We start from the raw sequence: 12,439 nt of genomic DNA on the forward strand, positions 1-12,439 counted from the left end.
AACCTTGACCATGATGTAGTCTATTTACATTTGGAGAGCTCTCTGAGCTGCAGCATGCATCATAAACATCACCAATATGGGAAACATGATTGATTAGTTTGGAATCTGAAAAGCTTGCTTGAAATAAGACTACGCTCCCCATAACATGCTCACGGTCACTCACAAACAGAACATGAAAATTAGTGATAGCACTATTACTGAACCTAGACAGCTGTGCTGCTTGCCATTATTACAAAATCCATTCAACTTGTTCCCAATAAAATGTTTGTTTTGAAATGTTGATAGCCATGCTGACTATTTTCCACATGGAACAGCTCTTTCTGCATTATAAATTACAGTGGCACTCCTGCTTTACACCCATCACTAATAAACCCTTTAAGCAGTCCCTACAATCATTCCACCTGACTAACTTCAGTAGTGTCCACATGTTAGATTGCACTGTGCAGCACATTATGTAGATTTTCCAGAGATACATCTGGTGCCCCATTATGGCTGGCTTTGGAGCTAAACTGGTTTTAGGGGGAAAATAAAATAAATTTGGACAGTCCAAATTTTAAAATCTGCAGAAGTTGATAAGAACATAAGAAATAGGAGCAGGAGTATACCATACAACACATCGAGCCTGCTCCACCATTCAATACGATCAAGGCTGATCCTCGGCCTCAACTCCACTTTCCCACCTGCTCCCCATATCCCTTGATTCTCCAAGCCCAAAAATCTGTGTCTCAGCCTTGAATATACTCAATGATGGAGCATCGACAACCCTCTGAGGTAGACAATTCCAAAGATTCACAAGCCTTTGAGTGAAGAAATTTCTCATCTCAGTCCTTAATGATTGGCCCCTTATCCTGAGACTGTGACCCCATGCTCTAGATTCCCCAGCCAGTAGAAACAAACAACCACTCAGTGTCTCCCCTGTCAAACCCCTTCAGAATCTTGTATGCTTCAATAATGCTTGCTTTCTAAATGTTTAAATCTCCCTGGATATTAAAAATGCTTGCCCAAATTGTGGAAGTCAAAAGTGACTCAAAATGCTGACAATAGTTTTGTTCCTTCGAAGGACGAAGAGCAACATCTTCCATTTTCCTTGGTTCACTTTATTTTGCAGAAGTTAATAAACCCAAATTAACGTGACAATGTTAGCAATTTTACTTCCAATACTTTTGCGGAGTTTGAATTTGACAAATGGAACCAAGGAAATGGCCAATTGGTACTAATGCAAATTGCACAGTTCTCAAAAGTACCCCAGTTAACATTGATCGGATATAAACAGATTTTATCTATCTAAAGAGGAAGCGTACAAAGATTGGTTAAAAGTGACAATGAAGATCACTTCACTGACTGGAACCTTAAAGGCAGCATGCTTGGTATTAACTAAACTTTTTGGACTGCTTGAAGAGATAGGCTCAAGAATTGTCTTATGGAGAAGCACAGAGCAGTCATGCCATCATTGGGTCAACAGCAGCTCTGGGCCATAAAGTAGCCCTGCACAAGTGGCTGCTGACCACATCTCAGAAAGCAATGAGCAGTGACAGGGTAGTCCTTCCCTTAATGCAGATGCATCAGAGCTTTTTTTTAAAAAATTCTTTCATGGGATGTGGGCGTTGCTGGCAAGGTCAGTATTTGTTACCAACCCCTAACTGCCCTTGAACTGAGTGGCTTGCTAGGCCATTTCAGAGGGCATTTAAGAGTCAGAGTCAATCACATTGCTGTAGGTCTGAAGTCTCATGTAGGCCAGATCAAGCAAGGACAGCAGATTTTCTTCCCTAAATTAGTGAACCAGATAGGTTTTTACAACAATTGATGATAGTTTCATGGTTCCATTATTGCGACTAGCTTTTAATTCCAAACTAATTAATTGAATTTAAGTTCCACCAGCTGCCATGCTGGGATTTGAATGTGTCCCCAGAGCATTAGTCTAGGCCTCTAGATTACTAGTTCAGTGGCATTACCACTCCACCATCACCTCCCTATCCCACCTAATCAACAGCTGCTGGTAACTGGCCTTCTGGATTACAGATAGTGGTCAGTAGATCAGCAGCCACCACAACCTCGGTTCAGGGACCAGTTAAGAGTAGAAATACACAGAAATGCAAATTCTGCACTTGCTCAATCCTGCAAATTCACCTGTAACTTGTCAGACTAGCCTCCTGCAGATATAACAAACTCAAGGATGTCTGCTCTCATGTGTGGTGATAATTGTATAATCTGTAGCCAAAACGCAGCTCGTCAAATATTTGCAGCCATGGCAACGAACATAAATTAGCCATCAAAATGGTTCTTGAAAGCTGCAGCAAGATGTCTGCTTCAAACACTCTAAATTTAAACCATCAGAAAGAATTTGTTTGTTGCTACTCTTGGAAACAGAGAAAGAGATGGTTGATTGTCCTTATATTCTTCAGGGTTAACTATCTAGAGCATTTGAGAGCAAATGCATTTTAATTATTTGTCTACCACCAAGTGAGGGAAACAGATAAGACGTTTGTTTTTTTTAAATTGAAGAGGTCTGAAGAATTTATGCAAGTTTTAAACAATATAGACCATGTTTGACTGTCACAATAGTTTGAAGATAAATATTTTGGCAACTCAAGATCTTGATTCATGATAGGAACATTTATATGGTTTTCAATAGTTAGTTTCAGGCCATCTTGCAAACACTAATCGAGCTGCTGAGTTCGGCAGTAAAACTAATCAGGTTCTCAGATGTTCACTCAGTAAATGTATTACATCAACATTAAGTTAAAAAAAAGGACCAGGTTATAAGAACTACAGAACTTCAAACAGGACATTGCTTATACAGTGCAATTTAAGAATAAACCTATAAAAGATTTGGATCTATATTGTTGCTACTGTTATTTACCATGTACATCAATGATTTGGACTCTAAAATGGAGGAATGTTATTGAGATTTGGAGATGATACCAAAATATGGGGTATAGCTAATATTGTGGAGGACTGCACCAAAATACAGAAAAAACAAACTTGCGGAGTGGGCAGATAAATGGCAAATTAAATCCTTGGAAGGTATGAAACTAAATGGGGAGAGGAGCAAAGCGATCTGGGGATACAGATGCATAAAATAGCCAACAGATCAAATGGAGAATTTAGGAGGAATTTCTTCACACACAATTGTGAGAATGTGGAACTCTGCCAGGTGGAGTGCTTGAAGGTGAAAGCACTGACACATTGAAGGAAAAACTTGATGGATATGTGAGGCATAGGGAACTGAAGGATATGGGGTCAGGATAGGGAAAGGTAATTAGGAACTCAAGAAGAGTTTGAACACTGGCATACATCAGTTGGGCCAATTGGCCTATTTCTGTGCTGCAATTTCCAAGTGATAGTCTGACTCAAATATCACGCTGACAAATGCTAAGCACCTTTGATCATTCAACTTCAGAAAGATCAATGTTATTATTCAAAATACAGATCAAACTGTACAATAAACTCCATTCATTACCTGAAGTCCCTACCATAAACTCAGTCTCCCAGCCATCGACTTCATCCCCCTTCCTGGCCACTGTCTGAAGCTAAACCAGACTGTTCAGAATGTTAGTGTCCTACTTAACTGCAAGCTGCGCTTCCGACCCCATTCCTCTCCATCACCAAGACCACATACTTCCATCTCTTAAATATCGCCATTCTGTCCCTGCCTCAGCTCATCTGCTGCTGAAACCCTCATCCATGTCTTTGATACCTCTAGGCTCAACTATTTCAATGTGTTCCTAGCTGCCAATTCCCAACCTTGCACCCTCAAGCTCATGCAAAATTCTCCTGCCAATATCCTAACACACACCAAGTCCCACTCACCCATCACACCTGTACTTGCAAACCAACATTGGTTCCCAGTACTGCAATGTTTCAATTTTTAAATTCTCATCCTAGTTTTCAAATCCCTCCATGGCCTTGTCCCTCCCTATTTCTGTAACCTTCTCCAGCACTACAATCCTCCAAGATCTCTGCACTCTGCAATTCTGGCACCTGTACATCCCTGATTTTCACTGATCCACCATTGGTGTGGCTTCAACTGCCTATGCCCTAAGCGCTTGAATTTCCTCCCCACCCCCCCTTAAACTTCACGCCTCTCTGCCTCTCCTCCTTTAAGATGTTTCTTAAAATCTACTTCTCTTTGGCCAAGCTTCAGGTCACCTGTCTTAATATATCTCTGTGGCTCAAGTCAAATTTTGTTTGGTAACATTCCTGTAAAGCATCTTAGAACACAAAATAGAATTAGGAGTATGTGTAGACCATACAGCTATCAGTTCCTGGGGATTTGTCAGCTTTTAGTCCCTTAAGTTTCTCAAATACTTTTTTCTCTGCTGATATTAGTTACCTTAAATTTTTCACTCTTATTAACCCCTTGGTTACCCACTATTTCTGGTATGTAACTTATGTTTTCTATTGTAAAGACAGACACAAAATATTTGTCCAAGGTTTCTGCCATTTCCTCATTCCCCATGATAGATTTCTCTTGCCTCTGAGGGACCAATGTTTACTGTAGCTACTCCCCTCCTTTTTATATATTTGCAAAAGTTTTTATATTTCTGGCTAATTTACTCTCAATCTTTTTTTCCCCTATATCTCAACTTTTTGGTCACCTTTGCTGCTTTCTAAAACTCTCCTAATCCTCAGATTTACTACTACTCTTCAAAACATTACAAGAATCTTCTGTTAATCTAGTACTAATGCTATCCTTAATCTCCTTAAGCCACAGATGAATCTTTCTCGCTGAGTTTTTTTTTTAATGAAACATATAATTGTTAAAAAGTTTGAACCAGTTCTTTCAATGTTTCCCACTGTTTATTTACTACCATACCTTTCAGTCTATTTTCCAATCAACCTTAGCCAGCTCTTCCCTCACACCGAGTATGTCACTCAATTCTGGGTACTGCCTGTGTGGAGTTTGCAAGTTCTCCCTGTGCTTGCGCGGGTTTCCTCCGGGTGCTCCAGTTTCCTCCCATATGCCAAAGACTTGCAGGTTGATAGGTAAATTGGCCATTAGCAATTGCCCCTAGTGTAGGTAGGTGGTAGGGAAATATAGGGACAGGTGGGGATATGCGATTATGGGATTAGTGTAGCATTAGTATAAATGGGTGGTTGATGGTCGGCACAGACTCGGTGGGCCAAAGGGCCTGTTTCAGTGCTGTATCTCTAAACTAAACTAATATGGAATTCAATTATATTATGATCACTTTTCCCAGAGGATCTTTTATTATGAGATTACTAATTAACCCTGCCTCATTACACAATATTGGATCTAAAATAGCTTTATCCCTAGTTGGTCCCACAACATATTATTCTAGGAAACTGTTGCGATAGCATTCTACAAGCTCATCTTCCAGACTACCTTCGCCATTTAATTTTCATACAGACTGAACAAATCAAAGTCCCCCATGATTATTACATTGCCTTTGTTACAAAATCCAATTATTTCTTACTTAACGTTCGAATGATATAAATACTGCTGGGGACCTATAAACTACTCCCACCAGCATTTTCTGTACCGAAACATTTTACTGAAATTTTTTTCTAACAGTGCATACAATGACCAGTTTGAAAATAAGAATACCTGTCAAAAGAGTCTCCATGACAGCCGTAATTTACAGGTTCCACTATACTTACAGGCTATCAATCTATTAACCACTTACTTAACCTTGGTTTAGGCAATAACATTCTGATGCAATGGACTCTTGATAATATTTGTTTGCCTTACCCTCATGATATCATTCCATATAAACATGCTGTTGACTCTAACCACTTACTCAGAGATGTGAACAAAGATCTCCGGGGTTCCATCTGCAGGGGCGATAAATCCATGACCTTTTGAACGGGAAAAGCACTTACAGATTCCTTTGAAGATTGGTCCTTCAGCTGCCCGGGCAGTTCTGTAACAGAACAATAATAACATTAGCTCTTTAACTACATTACTTAGCGTATGAGGCCATCACATTGCTAATATACAGAAATCATGTTTCCATAATGTATAATTGCAGTGGGCTATGTGATTTTGCAAATGCACCTTCTGTCACATTTCCACTGGTTGCAAGTTTGCAGCAGAAAGATCACAGCACTGCACTGGTAAATTCAGATCAGACCACATAACATAAACCAGACCTCAGAACAGAAACCTTCACCAAAATACCCAATGGCCAAGCTGCAGGAAATTTACATAAAGTTAAACAAAGGAGTGCTCGATATGAATTGCTTGCTAATATGTAAAACTCAAAACTTACTGCTTAGGGTTAGGATTCAACACCAGAAGGGAAAGTCAAAGATTCAGATAAAACATACAGCACAGAAACAGGCCATTTGGCTCACCTGGCGCATGCCAGCCTTTATGCTTCGCACAAGCCTCCTCCCATCTTATTTTATCAAAGATTTTTTCACCCAGAGGGTGGTTGGAATCTGGAACACACTGCTTGAAGAGGTGGTAGAGGCAGGAACCCTCACAACATTTAAGTAGTATTTAGATGAGCACTTGAAATGCCATAGCATACAAAGCTACGGGCCAAGTGCTGGAAAATGGGATTAGAATAGATAGGTGCTTGATGGCTGGCAAAATATGATGGGCCGCAGGGCCCGCTTCTGTGCGGTAGAACTCTGACTCGGGTCTACAACATAACTGTAATGTTAACTGGTAACCTGGCCTTTCTGTTTCGTCCACCGCTCATGGGCTCTCTGGGAGACGAGTGATCTAAATCAAAAGGTCCTAAATTGGGTGGGGGCACATCCCATCAAGGGTTGTAATGAGGTTGTCAGCTGGATACAAGGAGAATGGGCTGGGATCAAGGGGCTTGTTTTCTTTGTCTATCCATCACATTGCATTTACCACTGAACCTGTCTGAAGGATTGAACAAGTGTGACTTGAGGTTGATTGAGTTTCAATAGTGAATCAAAGCAGGAAGATCACAGGTTTTAAATGCAGATCTCTCGACTTTGATGCTTATTGATCTAGGAGCTGGTTCAGGCGCCAAGGTAATATCTCAACAGTAAGGCGACAGAAAGTTAGCATGTCTCAAAATATATTTAGTGTAGCACTTCTAATCTATGATCTACATTACAAAAGCAAAATACTGTGGATGGTGGAAATCTGAAAATTCAAAACAGAAAATGCTGGAAATACTCTGCATGCCAGGCAGCATCTGTATGTTCTAATGAAAGGTCACAGACCTGAAATGTTAACTCTGTTTTTCTCTCCACAGATGCTGCCTGACCTGAGTATTCCCAGCATTTTCTGTTTTTATGATCTCCATTAGTTGCACTGAATTATTTATTTTCTCCATAATGTAAATGTCAGGAAACTCAATGCTTACAAAGATTATATTTGTTTTTCCTGACTTTGTAGAACTTCATTAAAATACAGAGAAAGAGGACGAAAGAGAAAGAGGACAGAGAAAGAGGACGAAAGAGAAAGAGGACAGAGAAAGAGGACGAAAGAGAAAGAGGACAGAGAAAGAGGACGAAAGAGAAAGAGGACGAAAGAGAAAGAGGACGAAAGAGAAAGAGGACGAAAGAGAAAGAGGACGAAAGAGAAAGAGGACGAAAGAGAAAGAGGACGAAAGAGAAAGAGGACGAAAGAGAAAGAGGACGAAAGAGAAAGAGGACGAAAGAGAAAGAGGACGAAAGAGAAAGAGGACGAAAGAGAAAGAGGACGAAAGAGAAAGAGGACGAAAGAGAAAGAGGACGAAAGAGAAAGAGGACGAAAGAGAAAGAGGACGAAAGAGAAAGAGGACGAAAGAGAAAGAGGACGAAAGAGAAAGAGGACGAAAGAGAAAGAGGACGAAAGAGAAAGAGGACGAAAGAGAAAGAGGACGAAAGAGAAAGAGGACGAAAGAGAAAGAGGACGAAAGAGAAAGAGGACGAAAGAGAAAGAGGACGAAAGAGAAAGAGGACGAAAGAGAAAGAGGACGAAAGAGAAAGAGGACGAAAGAGAAAGAGGACGAAAGAGAAAGAGGACGAAAGAGAAAGAGGACGAAAGAGAAAGAGGACGAAAGAGAAAGAGGACGAAAGAGAAAGAGGACGAAAGAGAAAGAGGACGAAAGAGAAAGAGGACGAAAGAGAAAGAGGACGAAAGAGAAAGAGGACGAAAGAGAAAGAGGACGAAAGAGAAAGAGGACGAAAGAGAAAGAGGACGAAAGAGAAAGAGGACGAAAGAGAAAGAGGACGAAAGAGAAAGAGGACGAAAGAGAAAGAGGACGAAAGAGAAAGAGGACGAAAGAGAAAGAGGACGAAAGAGAAAGAGGACGAAAGAGAAAGAGGACGAAAGAGAAAGAGGACGAAAGAGAAAGAGGACGAAAGAGAAAGAGGACGAAAGAGAAAGAGGACGAAAGAGAAAGAGGACGAAAGAGAAAGAGGACGAAAGAGAAAGAGGACGAAAGAGAAAGAGGACGAAAGAGAAAGAGGACGAAAGAGAAAGAGGACGAAAGAGAAAGAGGACGAAAGAGAAAGAGGACGAAAGAGAAAGAGGACGAAAGAGAAAGAGGACGAAAGAGAAAGAGGACGAAAGAGAAAGAGGACGAAAGAGAAAGAGGACGAAAGAGAAAGAGGACGAAAGAGAAAGAGGACGAAAGAGAAAGAGGACGAAAGAGAAAGAGGACGAAAGAGAAAGAGGACGAAAGAGAAAGAGGACGAAAGAGAAAGAGGACGAAAGAGAAAGAGGACGAAAGAGAAAGAGGACGAAAGAGAAAGAGGACGAAAGAGAAAGAGGACGAAAGAGAAAGAGGACGAAAGAGAAAGAGGACGAAAGAGAAAGAGGACGAAAGAGAAAGAGGACGAAAGAGAAAGAGGACGAAAGAGAAAGAGGACGAAAGAGAAAGAGGACGAAAGAGAAAGAGGACGAAAGAGAAAGAGGACAGAGAAAGAGGACAGAGAAAGAGGACAGAGAAAGAGGACAGAGAAAGAGGACAGAGAAAGAGGACAGAGAAAGAGGACAGAGAAAGAGGACAGAGAAAGAGGACAGAGAAAGAGGACAGAGAAAGAGGACAGAGAAAGAGGACAGAGAAAGAGGACAGAGAAAGAGGACAGAGAAAGAGGACAGAGAAAGAGGACAGAGAAAGAGGACAGAGAAAGAGGACAGAGAAAGAGGACAGAGAAAGAGGACAGAGAAAGAGGACAGAGAAAGAGGACAGAGAAAGAGGACAGAGAAAGAGGACAGAGAAAGAGGACAGAGAAAGAGGACAGAGAAAGAGGACAGAGAAAGAGGACAGAGAAAGAGGACAGAGAAAGAGGACAGAGAAAGAGGACAGAGAAAGAGGACAGAGAAAGAGGACAGAGAAAGAGGACAGAGAAAGAGGACAGAGAAAGAGGACAGAGAAAGAGGACAGAGAAAGAGGACAGAGAAAGAGGACAGAGAAAGAGGACAGAGAAAGAGGACAGAGAAAGAGGACAGAGAAAGAGGACAGAGAAAGAGGACAGAGAAAGAGGACAGAGAAAGAGGACAGAGAAAGAGGACAGAGAAAGAGGACAGAGAAAGAGGACAGAGAAAGAGGACAGAGAAAGAGGACAGAGAAAGAGGACAGAGAAAGAGGACAGAGAAAGAGGACAGAGAAAGAGGACAGAGAAAGAGGACAGAGAAAGAGGACAGAGAAAGAGGACAGAGAAAGAGGACAGAGAAAGAGGACAGAGAAAGAGGACAGAGAAAGAGGACAGAGAAAGAGGACAGAGAAAGAGGACAGAGAAAGAGGACAGAGAAAGAGGACAGAGAAAGAGGACAGAGAAAGAGGACAGAGAAAGAGGACAGAGAAAGAGGACAGAGAAAGAGGACAGAGAAAGAGGACAGAGAAAGAGGACAGAGAAAGAGGACAGAGAAAGAGGACAGAGAAAGAGGACAGAGAAAGAGGACAGAGAAAGAGGACAGAGAAAGAGGACAGAGAAAGAGGACAGAGAAAGAGGACAGAGAAAGAGGACAGAGAAAGAGGACAGAGAAAGAGGACAGAGAAAGAGGACAGAGAAAGAGGACAGAGAAAGAGGACAGAGAAAGAGGACAGAGAAAGAGGACAGAGAAAGAGGACAGAGAAAGAGGACAGAGAAAGAGGACAGAGAAAGAGGACAGAGAAAGAGGACAGAGAAAGAGAAAGAGGACAGAGAAAGAGGACAGAGAAAGAGAAAGAGGACAGAGAAAGAGAAAGAGGACAGAGAAAGAGAAAGAGGACAGAGAAAGAGAAAGAGGACAGAGAAAGAGAAAGAGGACAGAGAAAGAGAAAGAGGACAGAGAAAGAGAAAGAGGACAGAGAAAGAGAAAGAGGACAGAGAAAGAGAACAGAGAAAGAGGACAGAGAAAGAGAGAGAGAGAGATGATGGTTTCCCCCCATGCGTCTACTGTCCTCATTCTTTTAGGTGATAGAGGTCATGGATTGGAAGGTGTTGTCGAAGGAGCACTGGCGAGTTGCTGATGCGCATCTTCTAGATGGTACACTCTGCTGCCACTGTGCATTGGTTTTGGAAGAAGTGAATGTTTAAGGTGGCACTTGGGGTGCCCGTCAAGCAGGTTGCTTTGTCTTGGACGGTGTCAAGCTTCTTCATTATTGTTGAAGCTGCACTCATCCAAGTAAGTAGAGAATATTCCATCAGACTCCTGACTTGTGTCTTACAGGTGGTGGACAGACTTTGGGAAGTCAGGAGGTGAGTAACTTACTGCAGAATCCCAGCCTCTGACCTGCCCTTGTAGCCACAATATTTATATAGCTGGTCCATTAAGCTTCCAGTCAATGGTAACCCCCATGGTGGGGGAAATTCAGTGATGGTAATGCCACTGAATGTCATGGGGAAGTGGCTAGATTCTCTCTTGTGGACATGGTCATTGCCTGACACTTGTGTGGCCCAAATGTTACTTGTCATTTATCAGCCCAAGCCTGAATGTTGTCCAGGTCTTATTGCATGCAAGCAAACTGCTTCAGTACCTGATGAGTTGCAAATGGTTCTGAACACTGTGCAATCAGTGAGCCTCCCCACTTCTAACTTTATGATGGGTCGGGGGGGGTGGGGAAGGTCATTGATGAAGCAGCTGACGATGGTTATGCCAAGGACACTACCCTGAGGAACTCCTGCAGTAATGTCCTGAGGCCAGGACAACCATCTTCCTTTGTGCTGGTTATGACTCCAACCAGTGGAGAGTTTTCCCCCTCGTTCCCGTTGACGTCAATTTTCCTGGGGCTCCTCGATGCCACACTCAGTCAAATGCTGCCTTGATGTCAAAGGCAGTCACTCTCACCTCACCTCTGGAGTTCAGCTCTTTTATCCATGTTTGGACCAAGGCTGTAATGAGATCTGGAGCCAAGTGGCTCAAAGTAATTACCAATTCCTTCAGATATATATGCAAAATTCAGTAAAATATGTTTCAAATTTAGGTTATTGCATTTGTGATCTTTAAACTTGATTTTTTTTTTGCAGTTTGATTTCAAAACAAACTTCATTGGCAAAGCCAATTGTTAAATTGGATAAGTAAACAAATGAAACCTGGTACTATCTGCATATTTAAGTGGGCATAGTAGCAAGATCAGTTTTCTGTATATATATATATATATATATATCCAAAATAGGGCTCAAAGAAAGTTTGGGAACCTTTGATCTAAACAGGTCTTGGGATCAATTACAGGCTAGCCATTGTTTGGTGTTTCTCTATTTGGCAGCTGTTTGGTTTCTCTGTGGTTATTCAATAATCTCTCCAGTTAGCTTTGAGTCAAAAACACAGGAGGAAAGAAATGGATTTCTCACTCTTTCTATACTTTTAATGATTACTCAGTTGTGTTTTGTTGCCTTATACAAAATGATGATATCCAATTGGAAGATGGAAACTTTTGTATAAATGCATATATTCATGAAAAGATGCAAAACCATTTACCTAAATCAATTCTCAAATAATCCAGTACGATTCTTTTCAAAATAAAAATGGCTTTCCTTATGACTTAGCAGATAACTTCATTGCGTGGCAAGTCTGTGTCTATTAAGTCATACAGACCAGGAAGAACGCAAATAGGGCTTTAAATGAAATAGTGGGAGGGAGGGTTCAGTTACATGGAAAAACAGGAAGTCAAAGGAGAAGGTAGGAGTGCAGGTTAGTGGTGAGGCAGATTGTTACCAAACTGCAAGAAGTATATTGGTTAAACCAGAAGAGAGAAATAATAAACAGGCGAATAAAGCATCAGTGCTGAGGGACAGGTTAGGGGGTATAGCCAAAATAAGAGTTCTATATACAAATGCACGGAGTGAAAGAAATAAACTAGATGAACTGCAGGCGCAAATTCAAATGGAAGATTATGATGTGGCGGCCATTGCGGAGACGTGGCGGCAGGATGATCGGGACTGGGAACTAAATATACCAGGTTATAAAGTTTACAGGAGGGACAGGGAAAATGGCAGAGGAGGTGGAGTAGCCTTACTGATTAGAAATAATATCACCTCATTGGTGAGGGAGGATATAATGAGGGGAAAGCATCCAGTG

General features: G+C 41.5%; 1 protein-coding gene across 5 annotated transcripts in view; it reads right to left on the minus strand.

Moving 5' to 3' along the window:
• carhsp1 (calcium regulated heat stable protein 1) overlaps positions 1 to 12,439 on the minus strand; it is a 96,818-nt gene that overhangs the window by 18,404 nt on the left and 65,975 nt on the right. For all 5 annotated transcript variants that reach the window (XM_068056143.1, XM_068056139.1, XM_068056141.1 and 2 more), the window contains one exon: positions 5,763 to 5,885. In XM_068056143.1, the coding sequence (XP_067912244.1) occupies positions 5,763 to 5,885 (123 nt within the window). The remainder of the gene's footprint in view (positions 1 to 5,762; positions 5,886 to 12,439) is intronic.

Source organism: Heterodontus francisci, chromosome 24, assembly GCF_036365525.1.
Source record: "Heterodontus francisci isolate sHetFra1 chromosome 24, sHetFra1.hap1, whole genome shotgun sequence".
In the NCBI taxonomy this organism is placed as follows: Eukaryota; Metazoa; Chordata; class Chondrichthyes; order Heterodontiformes; family Heterodontidae; genus Heterodontus; species Heterodontus francisci.